The sequence below is a fragment of the Vipera ursinii genome (assembly GCF_947247035.1).
Source record: "Vipera ursinii genome assembly, chromosome: 5".
Lineage (NCBI taxonomy): Eukaryota > Metazoa > Chordata > Lepidosauria > Squamata > Viperidae > Vipera > Vipera ursinii.
This window is the reverse complement of record NC_139518.1, coordinates 59,122,662-59,137,352: the sequence shown is the minus strand read 5'-3', so window position 1 is coordinate 59,137,352 and position 14,691 is coordinate 59,122,662. Positions and strand designations below refer to the sequence as shown.

Here is a 14,691-nt window from a genome sequence, read left to right as displayed (position 1 = left end):
TAATGAATAAAAATAAGTACAATGTGTTGAGGAAGCCATATATGCTTATAGCAGAATATAAGGACACATTTCTTTAATGTTAATTATGTATTTTACTTAATGATTTTGAAAAGTTTCAGTCATACTTTTAAACATTGGGTTATTAAGACATGTATGTGGGGAGGTTTCTACAGGGGCAGATTTTTTCATGATTCAAAGCAAAATTCTTTCTATATTTTGTATGAATATTTTCTATATGAATATTTGTACCAGGCATGTGGGCTCATTCACTGACTGTTCAAGACTATCAGAATCTTATAGATCGAGGATGGCGAAGGTAAGTGATTAATTGAATATTCCTGTTCTGATCTTTATTTTGGTCCCAGACTAGTATAAATAACATGGAATCATAACCAATCAAATATTATTTATATCCTATAAAATATATAAAATCACTAAGTACCCCCATATATTTAGACATTACTTGCTACCAATTGCCATCTTGCTATATGAAGTAACTTTCCAAATATTATCTGTGTAATTAAAAGAATTTTAGAAGTGCAGTGTAAAATGGAGAGTAAGAAGTTATACCAGCATGTATTTTAAGTATTAACAGTAATACGTATAAACAATTAGCACTCTGGCTAGATCCACATGTAATCTACTGCTTCTTATTTGTAGTGTGTTCTAACAGAATGAATATTGGAAGAGGGAATGCTTTATAGATCAACCTGCCCCAACTCCATAGGCATGGGTATTCCAAATACCGGATCTTCTTAATTGCTGGTTAAACATTTAATCACAAGTGGGAGACCAGATTCAGGTGTACCTCAGCTATGGAAAATGGACATTCTCTCTGAGCTGAAAAACTTACAAGGTTGTGGTTGGGTTAAAATTGGAGAAGACAATACTTGTAGATTCCTTTTAGCCACAGCAGGAATGTTGTGATATACATCAACCAATAAAATAAAATTTGGGGACTTTTTAAGGTATGGTACACGGGAACTTTCTCTCTTTGTTTATCAGGGAATTGAACTTTGGAATGGAATCCTATCTAGATTACGAAGTTTACCTCTCTGTATCATATATTTATTGCTTCATTAGAGAGGAAATCTTAAATTCCAAGAAATTTAAGTAAAAGGGAGATAGAATTTGAATATGCTGAACCTATCATCCACATCTTTATAAATAGGTAGTCCTTGACTTACAACAGTGACTGTTCAAAGTTACAGTGGCACTGAAAAAAGTGATTTATGACCGTTTTTCTTCTTACGATTGTTGCCACATCCCTATGGTCACATGATACTTGGCAATTGGTTCATATTAATGACGGTTGCAGTATCCTGGGGTCATGGACAAGCTTTTGTGACCTGATAAGCAAAGTCAATGAGGAATCCAGATTCACTTAAAAACCACATTACTAACTAAACAAACGCAATGGTTCACTTAACAGCTGTGGCAAGAAACTTCATAAAATGGGGCAAAATTCACTTAACAAATGATTCACTTGGCATTCACTTGGCATTTTGGGCTCAATTGCAGTCGTAACTCAAAGTCTATCTGTAGTTTGGAAAATGTGCATTAAAGTTATAGGAGCTAAATTGCTGGGGTCTAGGATAACTAGCCAATATTTGTATAGCCGTCCAAAATATTATAATATTGTAGAAATATCAGAAAATGAAGACATTGTTTTTAGCAGCATCATTTCATCGAAGGGATGATGAGATTGCTTAATATTTTAAAGCTCAAAAGATTTATGTGATGTATATTCATGCATGAAAGATTTGAATGGCTTCTGTAAAGCTTATAAATTTCTTGTATAATTAATTATGTAATTGTGATTGTTTATATAAAGCTTTTTCATCTCGTAAGTATGATGTATATATTTTATTAATATTTATTTATTGAGTATATATTTTACCTTAAGAACAATGTAAGAATTCATTAAAATATGTTCATCATCTTTTAAATTCACAGGAGTGGAAAGTATGTTTATAAACCCACTATGAATCGGACATGTTGTCCTCAATATACAATAAGGTAAGACATGCACAATACTTAATATTTTTTCTAATTTACTGCCTGTGTTGTGCAATTGATAGATTCAAATATCCATTTAGCATTACATGTTTAGCATGTCCCAGCCTAATTTGTCTTCTAAGTGAGTGAGCAATTATATAGCAGAATGGTTTCTAATTAATAATTCCCATAGAATGCTGTAAGTAATCATTATAAAAAATGCCTACATGAAACTGCTTTAAGAAGCTTCAAATCTCATTATATATCAAAATCTTGCAAGATCTTAATATTTTCACTCAAAATACCTGTGAGAGTTTTGTATTCGTGACTAAATTCTTGCAAGATTTCAAAGATGACTAACTGGAATATTGTTAGATTTGGTGATGTTGTGAGATTATATTTGTTTTAATTATTAATAATAAATTTTATTTAAAATTGGGATTCCACAGATTTCATGTTAGGGCACGTGTGCCGCGTTACGCTGTAGGATAGTTAGCAAAGACTTGCTATACGATGAAAGTTTGCATTAAAATCTTTATAAAGGCAAACATCAGATACTGTTGACCTAGCTAGTCGAGAAAAAAATATGTAATTATTTATCAAACTCACATGCCTCAGAATTTTAAGACTTACATAAAATTAAATGAGTAAAACCAATGCAAAACAAACAAACTACAATAAATCAACTACCATACTAAGCAGCTAATTTAAAAAAAATAGAAATAAAAACTGGCTTCAGATGGTGCTCAATCTGTCCCCAAGGCTCTCTGGAACAGCATGATCTTTACTACTTTCCACTGAGGCCACATTGAGGGAGCTTGTCTATATATATATGGAAGATGTTTCAGAAAAATAGCATTTTTGACCCCTGGACAGAGCGCTCTTTTCCAGACTTGTTATTTGTTCATATTAATAACTTTTTTACATTTTACTCATCTTCTGGAAGATGCTGCCCTTTTCCCCCCTTCAACAGTTAATTGCATTGTGATGGTGAGAGCAGAGGAGGGTTATCCATCATCTTGAAAGATGCGTGATTTCTAGACTAAACCTAAGACAAGATTGGAATATTCTGTACCTCAAGTTTACCAGTTCATTTACTCCTGCTTGTAGTTTCTTTCTATCCACAGATAACAGATAGAGACATTTACATCAGATTATTCTGTGTATACAGTGTTAATAACGTGCTTAAGTAGCCCTTTGTCAAAATGCTGTGTAAATATTGATAATATTGTACATTAAAAAAAACATATTGAGTAACTTCACTGGATTTTAATTCCAGAAAAAATGCTGTTGTTTAAATATAATTCGTAATTCCAATTTATGCAAAGAATAATCACAAGTTTTGACGCTACTAAGCATATGGCATGTATTACTAATAACTATATCTACCTAGCTTTATCTACATAAGTATGCTTATTTACTATATTACTTAGGGCATACCTTGATTGCACTTATTCTTTTTTTTCCTTTGAGATGCCAAGCATTACACTTCCAACCTTCCAAATCACATAAAAAAGTTTTGAAGAAGGTGTTAAAATTTTTAATAAAAGGAGAACATTCTAAAGCAGATGTTGAAGGTAAATTGTTTAGTGTTATTTGTTGCTGTATTCTGGAATTTTTTGAAAAAGCAGATAGTTTTAATTGAGCCAGTAATATAAATACTGTACAATATTTCTGTATCAGTTTCAAGTTAGAATTTTGGGGAAAATTTATAGATTTTTTTCATAATTGTCATTTTTGTGACTTGTTTCTTTAAAATTTCCATCCAGTTGCAGTTTTTATGTGTTCTGTCTCTGTCATATCTGAGTAACAGTGTACACACATACAAGCCCTGATTTATTATGTCCCATTAAGTCATTTTCAACTCCTAGCAACCACATAGATAAATTTTCTCCACAATGGTCTATCCCTAATCTGTTGAACATCTTTTGTTATTATTTTATTTATTAATTTTTTTGCAGCCTATCTCACCATGGGTCTACTCTATGCAGCCTTATCCAAGGCCTTCATGGCTTTCTAGCAAGTATTAATCTCTGGCATATTTCTTGACTGTTTGTTCCTTAACTGCTCATGGTTGATCCTAAGGCAGAAGTGATCCACTATTTTGATATTTGCAGTGTGTGTTCTAAATATATATGCTTTAGTAAGTGGAATTGATTTTGTATGAGCATTTTAAATTCTATCATTTTTCTTAGAAGATCCCTGTCTTTTGGGGTCAGTTTTTATTATTCCAGCAATTTGGGTGTATAACAATCGTGGTGTAGTCCTAGCTTTAATGAAATTGTTCTTCATTTGCTTTGGTATACAACTCCATAATAATTGCCAAAATAGACAAATCATATAATGCTGAAAATGCCTTGAGACAGAAGAAACATTTTATCATGTGTGGTAGACCAGGGATCCCCAACCTATGGGCCACGGTCCACTATTGGCCACCGGGCTGGATGAGAGGCTGGCTGGTGTGTGTGTTTCTGTGTACACGAGTGTCGTCATTCACAGTCCCACTCATGCAAGCATTGCGAGCACTCCCAGCCCCACTCATGTGAGTAATAAGTAATGTGCACACGCATGCATTTACCCCCCCCCCCCAAAAAAAACCCCGTTCCTTCTTTCTCCCTTCCCCTATAGTCTGGGCCTCTAACCCCGAAAGATTGGGGAACTCTGTGGTAGACGTGTAAAAAAAATATTCCTTAAAAGTATTAGAACAAAATGCATAACATTATTCAAAACATTTTAGAAGTCAAATTACAATTGCTTTGATAGGACATAATTCCTGAAATATATTAATTAAAAGATCACATTGTATTAAAATACATATTCAAGGCCGTAAAAATAAATTTAGCACATCGTTTGCAAAGAGATATGTTACCAGTGATTGGGAATTTAAACTTGGAGAATATGCTGCAGTGTCAAAATTAACAACAGAAGTTTAACAAAGTTTAAGCAAGAACAGCTTCCAAACATTTATATATTACACAGCAAAGTGTAATATATGAAGTATTTGTAAGTATAGTTTTTAAAGAGGAAAAAGAACTGCCTAAAGGACTGAAATTAGAAATTATAAAGATTTATCAACTGTAGATTATTTGAGGTTAGAGTTAGGGTATGTTAGAAACCAGTATTATTGTATATTATTTTAATAGATTATGATTCAGATCTTTTTTCACATTGTTAAAATAATTTAATTTTGTTTTTTTATGGTTAATTTCTCATTATTGATATATTGAATACAAATCATACTATCTCGATAATTCTTCTGTCTAGCTACTGATATACGTGTAGTCCTTGACTTACAACCACAATTGAGCCCAACATTTCTTTTGTTAACTGAGACATTTGTTAAATGAGTTTTGCCCCATTTTATGACCTCTCTTGCCACCATTGTTAAATGAATCACTGCAGTTGTTAAGTTGGTAACCCGATTGTTAAGTGAAACTGCGTTCCCCACTGACTTTGGTTGTCAGAAGGTCACAGAAGATGGTCGCATGACCTTGGGACACAGTAATGGTCATAAATATGAACCGGTGGCCAAGCGTCTGAATTTCGATCACATGATCTTGGGGATGCTGCTAAGGTCATAACTGTGAAAAACGGTCATAAGTCCCGTTTTTCAGTGCCATTGTAACTAAACGGACTGTTGTAAGTTGAGGACTACCTATATTTCTTGCCAACTATTTTTTTACCTTCATAACAGAAAATATTTCCTAATGTAGAAGTTAAGATATCAGCTTATTTTTCCAATTGGGACTTAAAAAGAACTGTTACTGCTTACTGTTTTTTTTTAAAGAAAACTTGAGTCTCAGTTGCTGGATTCAAATAGTTGCCATGTTAAGAAGACATATATGTTGTTACAATTCCACTTTAAAGGTGGCTCCTTTGTTACAGCAGGTTGTTGTTCAGTCTCCTAATAAATTGTATGAGGTGTCACCTAAATCCATTCTGTGTATACACTGTGTCTACATAGCATGGGTGAAATGATTGTACAATTTCTCTTGACAATAATGTATTTTTTTAGAGTCTTGAGAGTCAGTCAAGATATAAATTGAATTTATTTTGAAAGTTCAATTATTTATTTATTTATTTATTTATTTATTTATTACATTTATATACCGCCCTTTCCCGGAGGACTCAGGGCGGTTTTTATATTGTGCGATCCTCTGTATATGCTAAAACTGAGGTGAAAATTGTAATTTGTTCGTGTTAAAGTAGAAATACTAATCTTTTATTAACATAAAATTTGAATTTTCCTACTTTGTATGTGTGTTCTCTACATTATTATTTACAGTAGATCCCATGGAGTCTCATAACAAAGAAGCTGACGACTGTAGTTTTCCCTTAAAAAATCCACCTGTCAGAAGCCAATCTGAATTGCAGCCCCTCAGCACTGACCCCATAGAAGAGGAAGAGATGACAGAAGAAATAAACGTAAAGGAAGTGGACTCAAACAATTCTGAATTTTGTAATGAAAAATTGAATGCCGATTCTAGCAGGTCATTACAGATAGCAAAGATTACTCCCAAGCCAGGTAATGATAGTGAGAAAAACAGAGGCTAATAATTGCATGATGAACCCTATCATTTGAACAATTTTTTTTGCCAGTGTTGACTGAAAGGACGGGCTTAGAAAATCCTCTTTTCCCGAAAGGACATATTGGCATTGTTATTTTACATGAGTCTTTACCCGGTATTAACTAATTTATTGTAGCTGTCTCTCAGCCAAACATAAGAAAATGTATTTCATCCTTTTACTAATTTTTTCTCCTTTTTGTTCAGGTTTTCCTTTTTGCTAGAGAAAAAGACACTAGAACTAATTGTAGCTGTTTAAACTAACTTAAGCTCTGCTTAACTAAGTTCTAACATTAAATGTGTTATGCCTCTTTTATTTATCAAGAAACTTGCTAAAGATAAAAGGTAAAAAAAATGTTACAGTATAGCTGGCTATCTTCACCAGTTCATTAACTCCCTCTGATAAGGAACTTGTCAGTTTGTTAGTTCACAATTTTCAGGTTTATTTCATTATATTGGATATATAAATTTGCATCTTCGTCTGGGTTCAGCAAATAAACTTTTGTGTTTTTTACTTGTATCCAGCAGGCATTCTGCCAGAGCAGTGTTTCTCAACTCAGCAGCTTAAAGATATGTAGACTTCAACTCCAGTGCTGATGGGAAATTCTGGGAGTATATCTTTCAAGGCCAAAATTGAGAATCGCTGTACTAGAAAAAGGAGGAAAGTTTTCATTTGCCAAATAATTTTTGCGCCTGCTAAAATATGCCCCAGATGTGCCTATTTTTCCCCCAGCTAGCATAGAATAACACTGATGCCTTTTTTTAGTTCTTCTGATGGCTGTGGTGTTGCTTCTTTCAATTCCCCCTTTTTTAGGAATATGGATTTTGTTATTCAACAATTACGTAGCTAATCTTGTATATGAGTTTTTGAATATAAACCTGACTATTTAATGAAATAACTTAGAGCAGAAAAAAATTCTCATCCTCTATCAAAGCTTAAATATAACCTTGATCACAAGGTCCTTTTTCTGTATAGAAGGCAAGTTTTCTGTTCTAAGTCATAATCATTATATAGTCCATTTTTCTGTACAGTTAGATTGCATGCAGTAGCTTGCAGATATATTAATAAGAGGATACTAGAACCTTAACATTTCAATGGGTAGTGGAATCGCAACAATCAAAACATTACAGAATGCCTAACTTCTTTTAAAGAAACACTTTCTTTGTGGACAGTCATATTAAAAGTAAAAAAAAAATAGATGACTATGGTTTCCTTTAATATATGCTTTTCCCACTGAATAATATATTGGCATTCCAGGCAGAGGAGCTGACTTGAGTAAACCACCATGTCGTAAAGCAAAAGTCATACGGAAGGAACAAAAGTTGCAGAAAAAACTTGAATCAGGATCTCAGAGTTTGACCCATCAGAACTGTCGTCCTAAAACAAACCAACCCAAATCGATCGAAGACTTCATTTTTGCCACCTTACCTTCTGAAGCTCTGCACCAGATAGAGGTAATTAAGATATTTCTATTGCTTGTGGCAAAGGATTTTTGCATTGTTTGCTAATGTGAAGCAATTCGATAAGCAAAACATGAAAGTTGTTTTGAATACAAAAGCAGGGAACACTGCAAAGTTTTGAATGAGACAAACATAAATAGTGTCACTTGTACAGGTAGTCCTCAACTTACAAAAGGGGACATTGCAACTGTCGTAGATATGAGTCAGTTGCCAAGCTTCTGAATTTTGGTCACATGACCATGGGCATGCTGAATGGTCGTAAGTGTGAAAAATGGTCATAAGTCACTTTTTTTGGTGTCTTTGTAAGTTCTAACGATTACTAAGCCAATTGTAAGTCAAGGACTACCTGTACTTGAAAAGTTTCATGTTCTTTGCAGAAACACAAGGGGGTGCTGTGGTTCCACCTAAATGAATTAAATGCTACAGAGCAAAGATATCTGTACCTATAGCTTTAATGAGAACCTAAAATGTACCATCCTTGGAACAAAATGATAAAAATGACTACAGGTGTTTTGATTTTTAAAAAGTGGAAGAAAGGAATAGAAGTATATTTTCAACCATTTGATGAAGCCCGGAATGAAACATTTGTCTATGAATGTAGGCATTTTTTAGGTGATAATGTCCTAGCTTCACTAGATGTGTAAATTTCTGTGTATTATATAACCATTACTTTTGCAACAATTGTTAATCATACTATTGATTTAATTAATTTTGGGTGATGTCCCAAGTTATAGCTAGGAGGCAATTGTTTTGATGGCAGTTTTTTTGTTATTTCTTTGAATATCAAAAAAAAATAATGCTTGTGGGAGAAGGACTTTGCTACTCAAATTAGTGATTATACCCAAACAAATATTTTTAAACTTGATAAGAAGAGAACATCTAATTGTAAAGAAAGAAATTTCTAAAGAAAGAGAGGTGACCAGTACCTTTAATAATGGAAATTCTCCATTTTTACTAACATGGCAGGCATTCATTAATGTTAAATATGCTTTACTTAAAGAACTATTTTAAATGAAGATTCCTTAGCAGTTATGCCAAAGCAGTAAAGTACATAGTTTTTAAGACCCTGGCTTAAAAAGGGTGTCTTGTTAACTTTCAGTATCAATTTAATGTTTTTTTTTAAAAAGATATATAGCCACCCATATTGTAACAGCAAACCTGGGTGGCATAAAAAATATTAAAACCAACTAATCCCCTCAAACCAGAAATTAAATCACATAAAACTCTACAAAAACTCATGGCACCATGTTCACCATGTTGACTGTCCTTTATTCCATTTCTAGTCTTCTATTCCTTCCAGGAATTTATTTCTTGCCACATTAATTTCTGACACAATTCCACTACTACGTATGCTGCTTCCTGGATTTCACCTAGTCTTGTTATTGTTTATGCTGTCTCCAAACCAAAAGGATGCTTAACCTGACTTTCTTGATTGCTACCAAGCATTAATGTGACCTCTGTGTCACTTGCTGTGTTGATTTCTATCTGCCAGGGCATTGAGACTCACTGTTCAGTGTAGCACATGGCAACAACAACATGTTTGCTTGATCTTTTGAATCTTCATTGTCCATAGCCAATGCCATGTTTTCCAGTATCAAAACATTGCTTTTGATAGAGTGAAGGGCACATTAGTGAAATTTTTAAAATGATATTTAAAATTTTCAAAAATAATATTGTAGAAATAGCTGATTCCAAGCATGAGATTTTTTGTGCTTCTATGACTTGTGGACTTCAACTCCCAGAATTCTTCAGCCAGCATGCCTGGCTGAGGAATTCTGGGAGTTGAAGTCCACAAGTCATAAGGGCCAAGTTTGAAGACCCCTGTTCTAGGATAATATAAATTTATGCACATGAATTAGCTAATGCAACCCTAAACAAATTTATTTCGCTCCCCACTGAACTTCGCGACGCTTCACATTAAACATGTTAAAGAATTCACCAGTATTGTATTTTAGTACATTCAAACTTGAGTAGGTATCCTTAAAATAATCATCATAAATCTAATATACAATTAGATTTAAGAAAACCTAAAAAAAAGTTGTGTTTCAAAATAGCATGTAAATGTTAATTGACTACCAAAGTCCAAACTAATGCTAATAGGAGTGTTTGTGTGGTACGTGTGCATGAGCATATATGTTACATTTACGTTTACATTTGAACATCACATGACTGTTTCAGATCAGATTTTGTCTACAATCTTTTGAAAATGGGCAGCGTGGTTGGAACTTGAGCTTTGAATAGTGACAAAAAGTAAAGCTAAATGTTTATGAAAAATATCTATACAATGTTGGGTTAAAATATGAACAAGAATAACTTTAAATGTTATCTATATTGCTTTCAAACATTTAGATTCATGATGTATATTATTGCAACAACTGTTTTTAATTCTTTGGAAGGTGAGGCTGGTGCGATCATCTCCACAAAGTTCCCAGTTCAAAGCCACATTTCAGCAGTCTTACCTGGTTTATAAGCGTTACCAGATGATTATTCACAAGGACCCTCCTGGTAAACCAACCGTCAGTCAGGTCAGGCAGCGTACTGTTTTAGTCTACTCTGAAAAACCAAAAGCTATTTTTTTAAAGTATTTTAATCATTAAAATTATGAAAATTATCTCACTTATACTAAATTGAATATCCAGAAAACACAAGCAGCCTTTGAAACCCATGAGTGCCACAAAATACATTTAGAAGGAAAAAGAGAAGCAATTAATTTCTCATAAATATTAGTAATGCTGTCTAAAGAGGAACTCAAGTGTAGTACGCTGTAAATTTTCTAAACGGCATCTAAGATTTTCTAGACAGTATTTATGTCACTACTGTGAGCTGGAATTATATTCAAATGATATTAATACAAATGCAGAGTGCTACCATTGGAAAGTTTCTTTGGACTAAACTTGTGATGAAGGTCCTGTTCATAAAGTATATTTCACAGTAAAAGCATTAGACAAAGTGGGGAAGGAATATCTGAAATATTATCCAGATGAATGTATCCCTTTCTTTCTTTCTTTCTTTCTTTCTTTCTTTCTTTCTTTCTTTCTTTCTTTCTTTCTTTCTTTCTTTCTTTCTTTCTTTCTCTCTCTCTCTCTCTCTCCCTCCCTCCCTCCCTCCCTCCCTCCCTTCCTTCATCTCAAAGAACTGACTGAGTGGTTAACAACAGTTCGAAAAATAGCAAAAAAAACCTCCTCACAAAAATGCAAAATAAATAGTCAGCAGCTGTGATTAAAAACAGCAACGTACCCAGCCACCAATACAAATACAATACAGGTAGTCCTAGACCTAGAACAGTTTATTTAATGACTGTTCAAAGTTACAACGGCACTGAATAAAGTGACTTATGATCATTTTTTACACTTATAACCTTTGTAGCATTACCAGGGCCATTGCTGTGTCCCAAGGTCATGTGATTCCCTTCTGACAGGCAAAATCAATGGAGAAGCCAGATTCACTTAACAGTCGTGTTACTGCCTTAACAATTGGAGTGATTCGCTTAACTATGTCAAGAAAAGGTCATAAAATGGGGAAAAACTCATATAACAAATATCTCACTTAACAACAGACATTTTGGGCTCAATTGTGGTTGTAAGTTGAGGACTACCAGTGCAGATATTTCAATAAAAGTAATTCATAGGCTCCAGCAAACTCAACCCCAAGTTCAAGCCCATGTCTTGTGAAAGATTAAGCGAGTTTGGGACCATCTGATCTCCAGGGCAAGTGCTGTTGAAAGGAAAGTCTTTCTTCCTGGATCCTACCAGGTAGCCCTCTTTCATAGTATACCTCTTCGGTCAGATTTGACGGAACGGGTAGTCATGTTTGAGGACAGAAAATCCTGCCTACAACCTGTCCCCATGTCATGAAGAATTTTGTTAGATAACCACCAGGATGTTGAATTTGACTCAGAAAGATACTGGAAACAATGTAACTTATGGAGAAGCGTCTATAACTGTCCATACTGCTGCATTATGTACCAACTGAAGCTTCTAGGTATTATACAAGGGCAGCCTTGTGTAGAGCACATTGGAGTAGTCCATCTGAGAGGAGACTAAGATGTGAGTGATTATTGGGAGAGCCTTCTCATCTAGAAAAGGGTGCAATTGGTGCACCCTTGATTTTTCTGGTTGCCTACTAGGATTTTTCATTCAAATGCTGTTTTGCTAGTTCTTCAGGGGTGCTATAAATGTTTCATAAGAGTCACAGATTAAGGCAGGCAAAGAATAGAATCTACAGTTGGTATTCAGTACCTGTAGTCCCTGACTTATAACCATTCCTTTACTGACCGTTCAAAGTTAACAAAGGAACTGAAAAAGTGACTTGTAGACCAGTCCTTGCACTTATGTAGCATCGCCACAGTCACATGATCAAAATTTGGGTGTTGGCAACTGCAGTGATTTGCTTTACTAACATGACAAAAAGGTTGTAAAATCAAGTGTGACTCACTTAACAACCCCCTTGGTTAGCAGTGGAAATTCTGGTACTATTGTCATAAATTGAGGACTACCTATACAGTATTTTTTCTTAAGAATCCTACTGGTAGTAAGTGATGCTGTTTTGCCCATAATGCAGTTTATTATTGTGTTCTCTTTCATTCTTTAACTGTTTCTTCTTTCCCCATCACTTTTCTGTTCTCAGCCGATTTTCATCCTACATTATGCTGTCTGTCTCATGTGACAGAATATGTAGATTCAGTACAGGAAAAAAAAACTTAAAAAGTGACCTGGTAAAGTTTTTATAGCATGTGAAAATTAGTTGAGAAAATGTTAGTGCTTTTTAAGGTTAGTTGAATTAAAGCCCTTTTAAGGTAATGATTGGTATTGTGTTAATTGTGTGATAGGCTAGGCTAGAATGACTGGTTACTAAAGATGTGTCACAGATTATAGATAACTCCTTTGGCATTAAGAGCATTCATTATCAGCTCTTATTTTGGCACATGAATGGAATGGAATAATGGCAGAGGTTCAGAAATTACTAGAAATTGACTCTGATAATTAACATTTGGGTTGCTGCCCCAGCTACATTCCATATTTTTGCTTATAGCTTGTTCTGTAAAATAACAGATGATTATGTCTTTTGTTCTCATTTAAAATTAAAACATTCATTTACTTTTGGAAAAAGATTTTTTTTTTGAGAAACATTTATGATAGCAGCTTTGATTGTTGGAAAATTTCAGATAATATCAGTAGCTCGATATTAGCAGAGTCCTTAAAGGCAGAATCAATTCACGTGGAGAAAGTACCCTTTGTTAGACGTTATTCTGTGTGTGTGAACCGAGGATGTTCCTTAGAACACATTTATCACTCATTGACAAGTAGAGAATACTGCTCTCAGTGAATTTTTTTTTAAATTCCATTTATATCCCGCCCTTCTCCGAAGACTCAGGGCGGCTTACAAGCTTAGCAGTAGCCTTCATTCTATGTATATGCCTGCTTGTTAGGGCTTTCACACACACCCCCAAGCGGCATTATTACAAAGTCAGCTTAATTGCCCCCAACAATCTGGGTCCTCATTTTACCTACCTCGGAAGGATGGAAGGCTGAGTCAACCTTGAGCCTGGTGGGATGCGAACCTGCACTAATTGCAGGCAGCTGGTCTTACTTCAGGAGGCATTAGCATTCACATCCCAACTTGAAAACTGAAGTATAAAAGTTAACTGTCACAAAGCTTTACCATTTCATCTGTGTACAAATTGCGTTTGATCATTTCTGCGTAGTATTTATGTACATTTATAGAGATACTGTACTTGTATGCTGCCTGTTCTATGGAGTCTAGGCGTGGACTGTATTAACACGGTGGAAACAAGTTAGCATGTAAAATGGGAGGGGGATTTGTGGTCATTGAGGGTTCCTTGTGTGTCTCCGTGGTAGAGGCTTTGAAATGGATCTGAGGAGATGATAGCCTGGCCTACCCTTCAGGAGGACAACTTTAAATAAAATGTTGTACTTTCCATTGCTCTGAAGGTGAGGTTAGTACCAGTTTCTTTTGAGGACCCACAGTTCAGTTCAACTTTTACTCAGTCCGCCACTTTATTTGCCAAGTATCAGATGACCATACACAAGGACACTCCTCTTGAATGTGACGAGGACCAGGTACAGTTTACTGCATGTATTTTTTTTGTCCATATTATTAATATTGTCATCAATAAACATAAATGGACTTATTTCCAGTCATTTGGATCGATCCAATCTTTCAAACCAATATTTTTTCCCAATCTTGCTTAAACTAAAAACAGGAGCCCAAATAAATCCTGGTATGGAAAAAAAAGTCCACAGAGCTTCCAAGAGTAACAGCACCAGTTGTATCTAATCAGAAATGCTTTGGTTAATATCTGGATGGGAGATTGACGGGGAAATCCAGGGTTCAAGTTGGAAAAATAAAGAAAACGATGTCACAGTATTTTCCTTACTGTTACCAATAAAATTTATCGTCTCCGTGAAATCATTAGGAGCTGAACTCAGTTTAAGTGTTCTTTACCGAAAACAATATATGAAAATATCTGAATTATTTTTTAACAGAAACATCCAATACACGTCATACATCAACAACTGTAAACGTTGGAATCAGTTAAGTTAGATATATGCAGCCCTGAATCTGCTTGCACATGACCTAAAGAAGGAAATAAAACAAATATTCAGACTGCAGCTGGGGTGGATCTGTTCAAGAGGTACCTTGTGGT

At 34.6% G+C, this 14,691-nt stretch overlaps 1 protein-coding gene across 6 annotated transcripts in view; it reads left to right on the top strand.

Moving 5' to 3' along the window:
* ATE1 (arginyltransferase 1) overlaps nucleotides 1-14,691 on the top strand; it is a 79,298-nt gene that overhangs the window by 1,901 nt on the left and 62,706 nt on the right. For 2 of the 6 annotated variants that reach the window (XM_083364407.1, XM_083364409.1), the window contains exons 2-8: nucleotides 253-316; nucleotides 1,957-2,019; nucleotides 3,472-3,575; nucleotides 6,284-6,523; nucleotides 7,822-8,018; nucleotides 10,421-10,549; nucleotides 13,976-14,104. In XM_083364407.1, the coding sequence (XP_083220533.1) occupies nucleotides 253-316; nucleotides 1,957-2,019; nucleotides 3,472-3,575; nucleotides 6,284-6,523; nucleotides 7,822-8,018; nucleotides 10,421-10,549; nucleotides 13,976-14,104 (926 nt within the window). The remainder of the gene's footprint in view (nucleotides 1-252; nucleotides 317-1,956; nucleotides 2,020-3,471; nucleotides 3,576-6,283; nucleotides 6,524-7,821; nucleotides 8,019-10,420; nucleotides 10,550-13,975; nucleotides 14,105-14,691) is intronic. The other 4 variants (XM_083364408.1, XM_083364412.1, XM_083364411.1 and 1 more) reach the window with 4 other exon arrangements.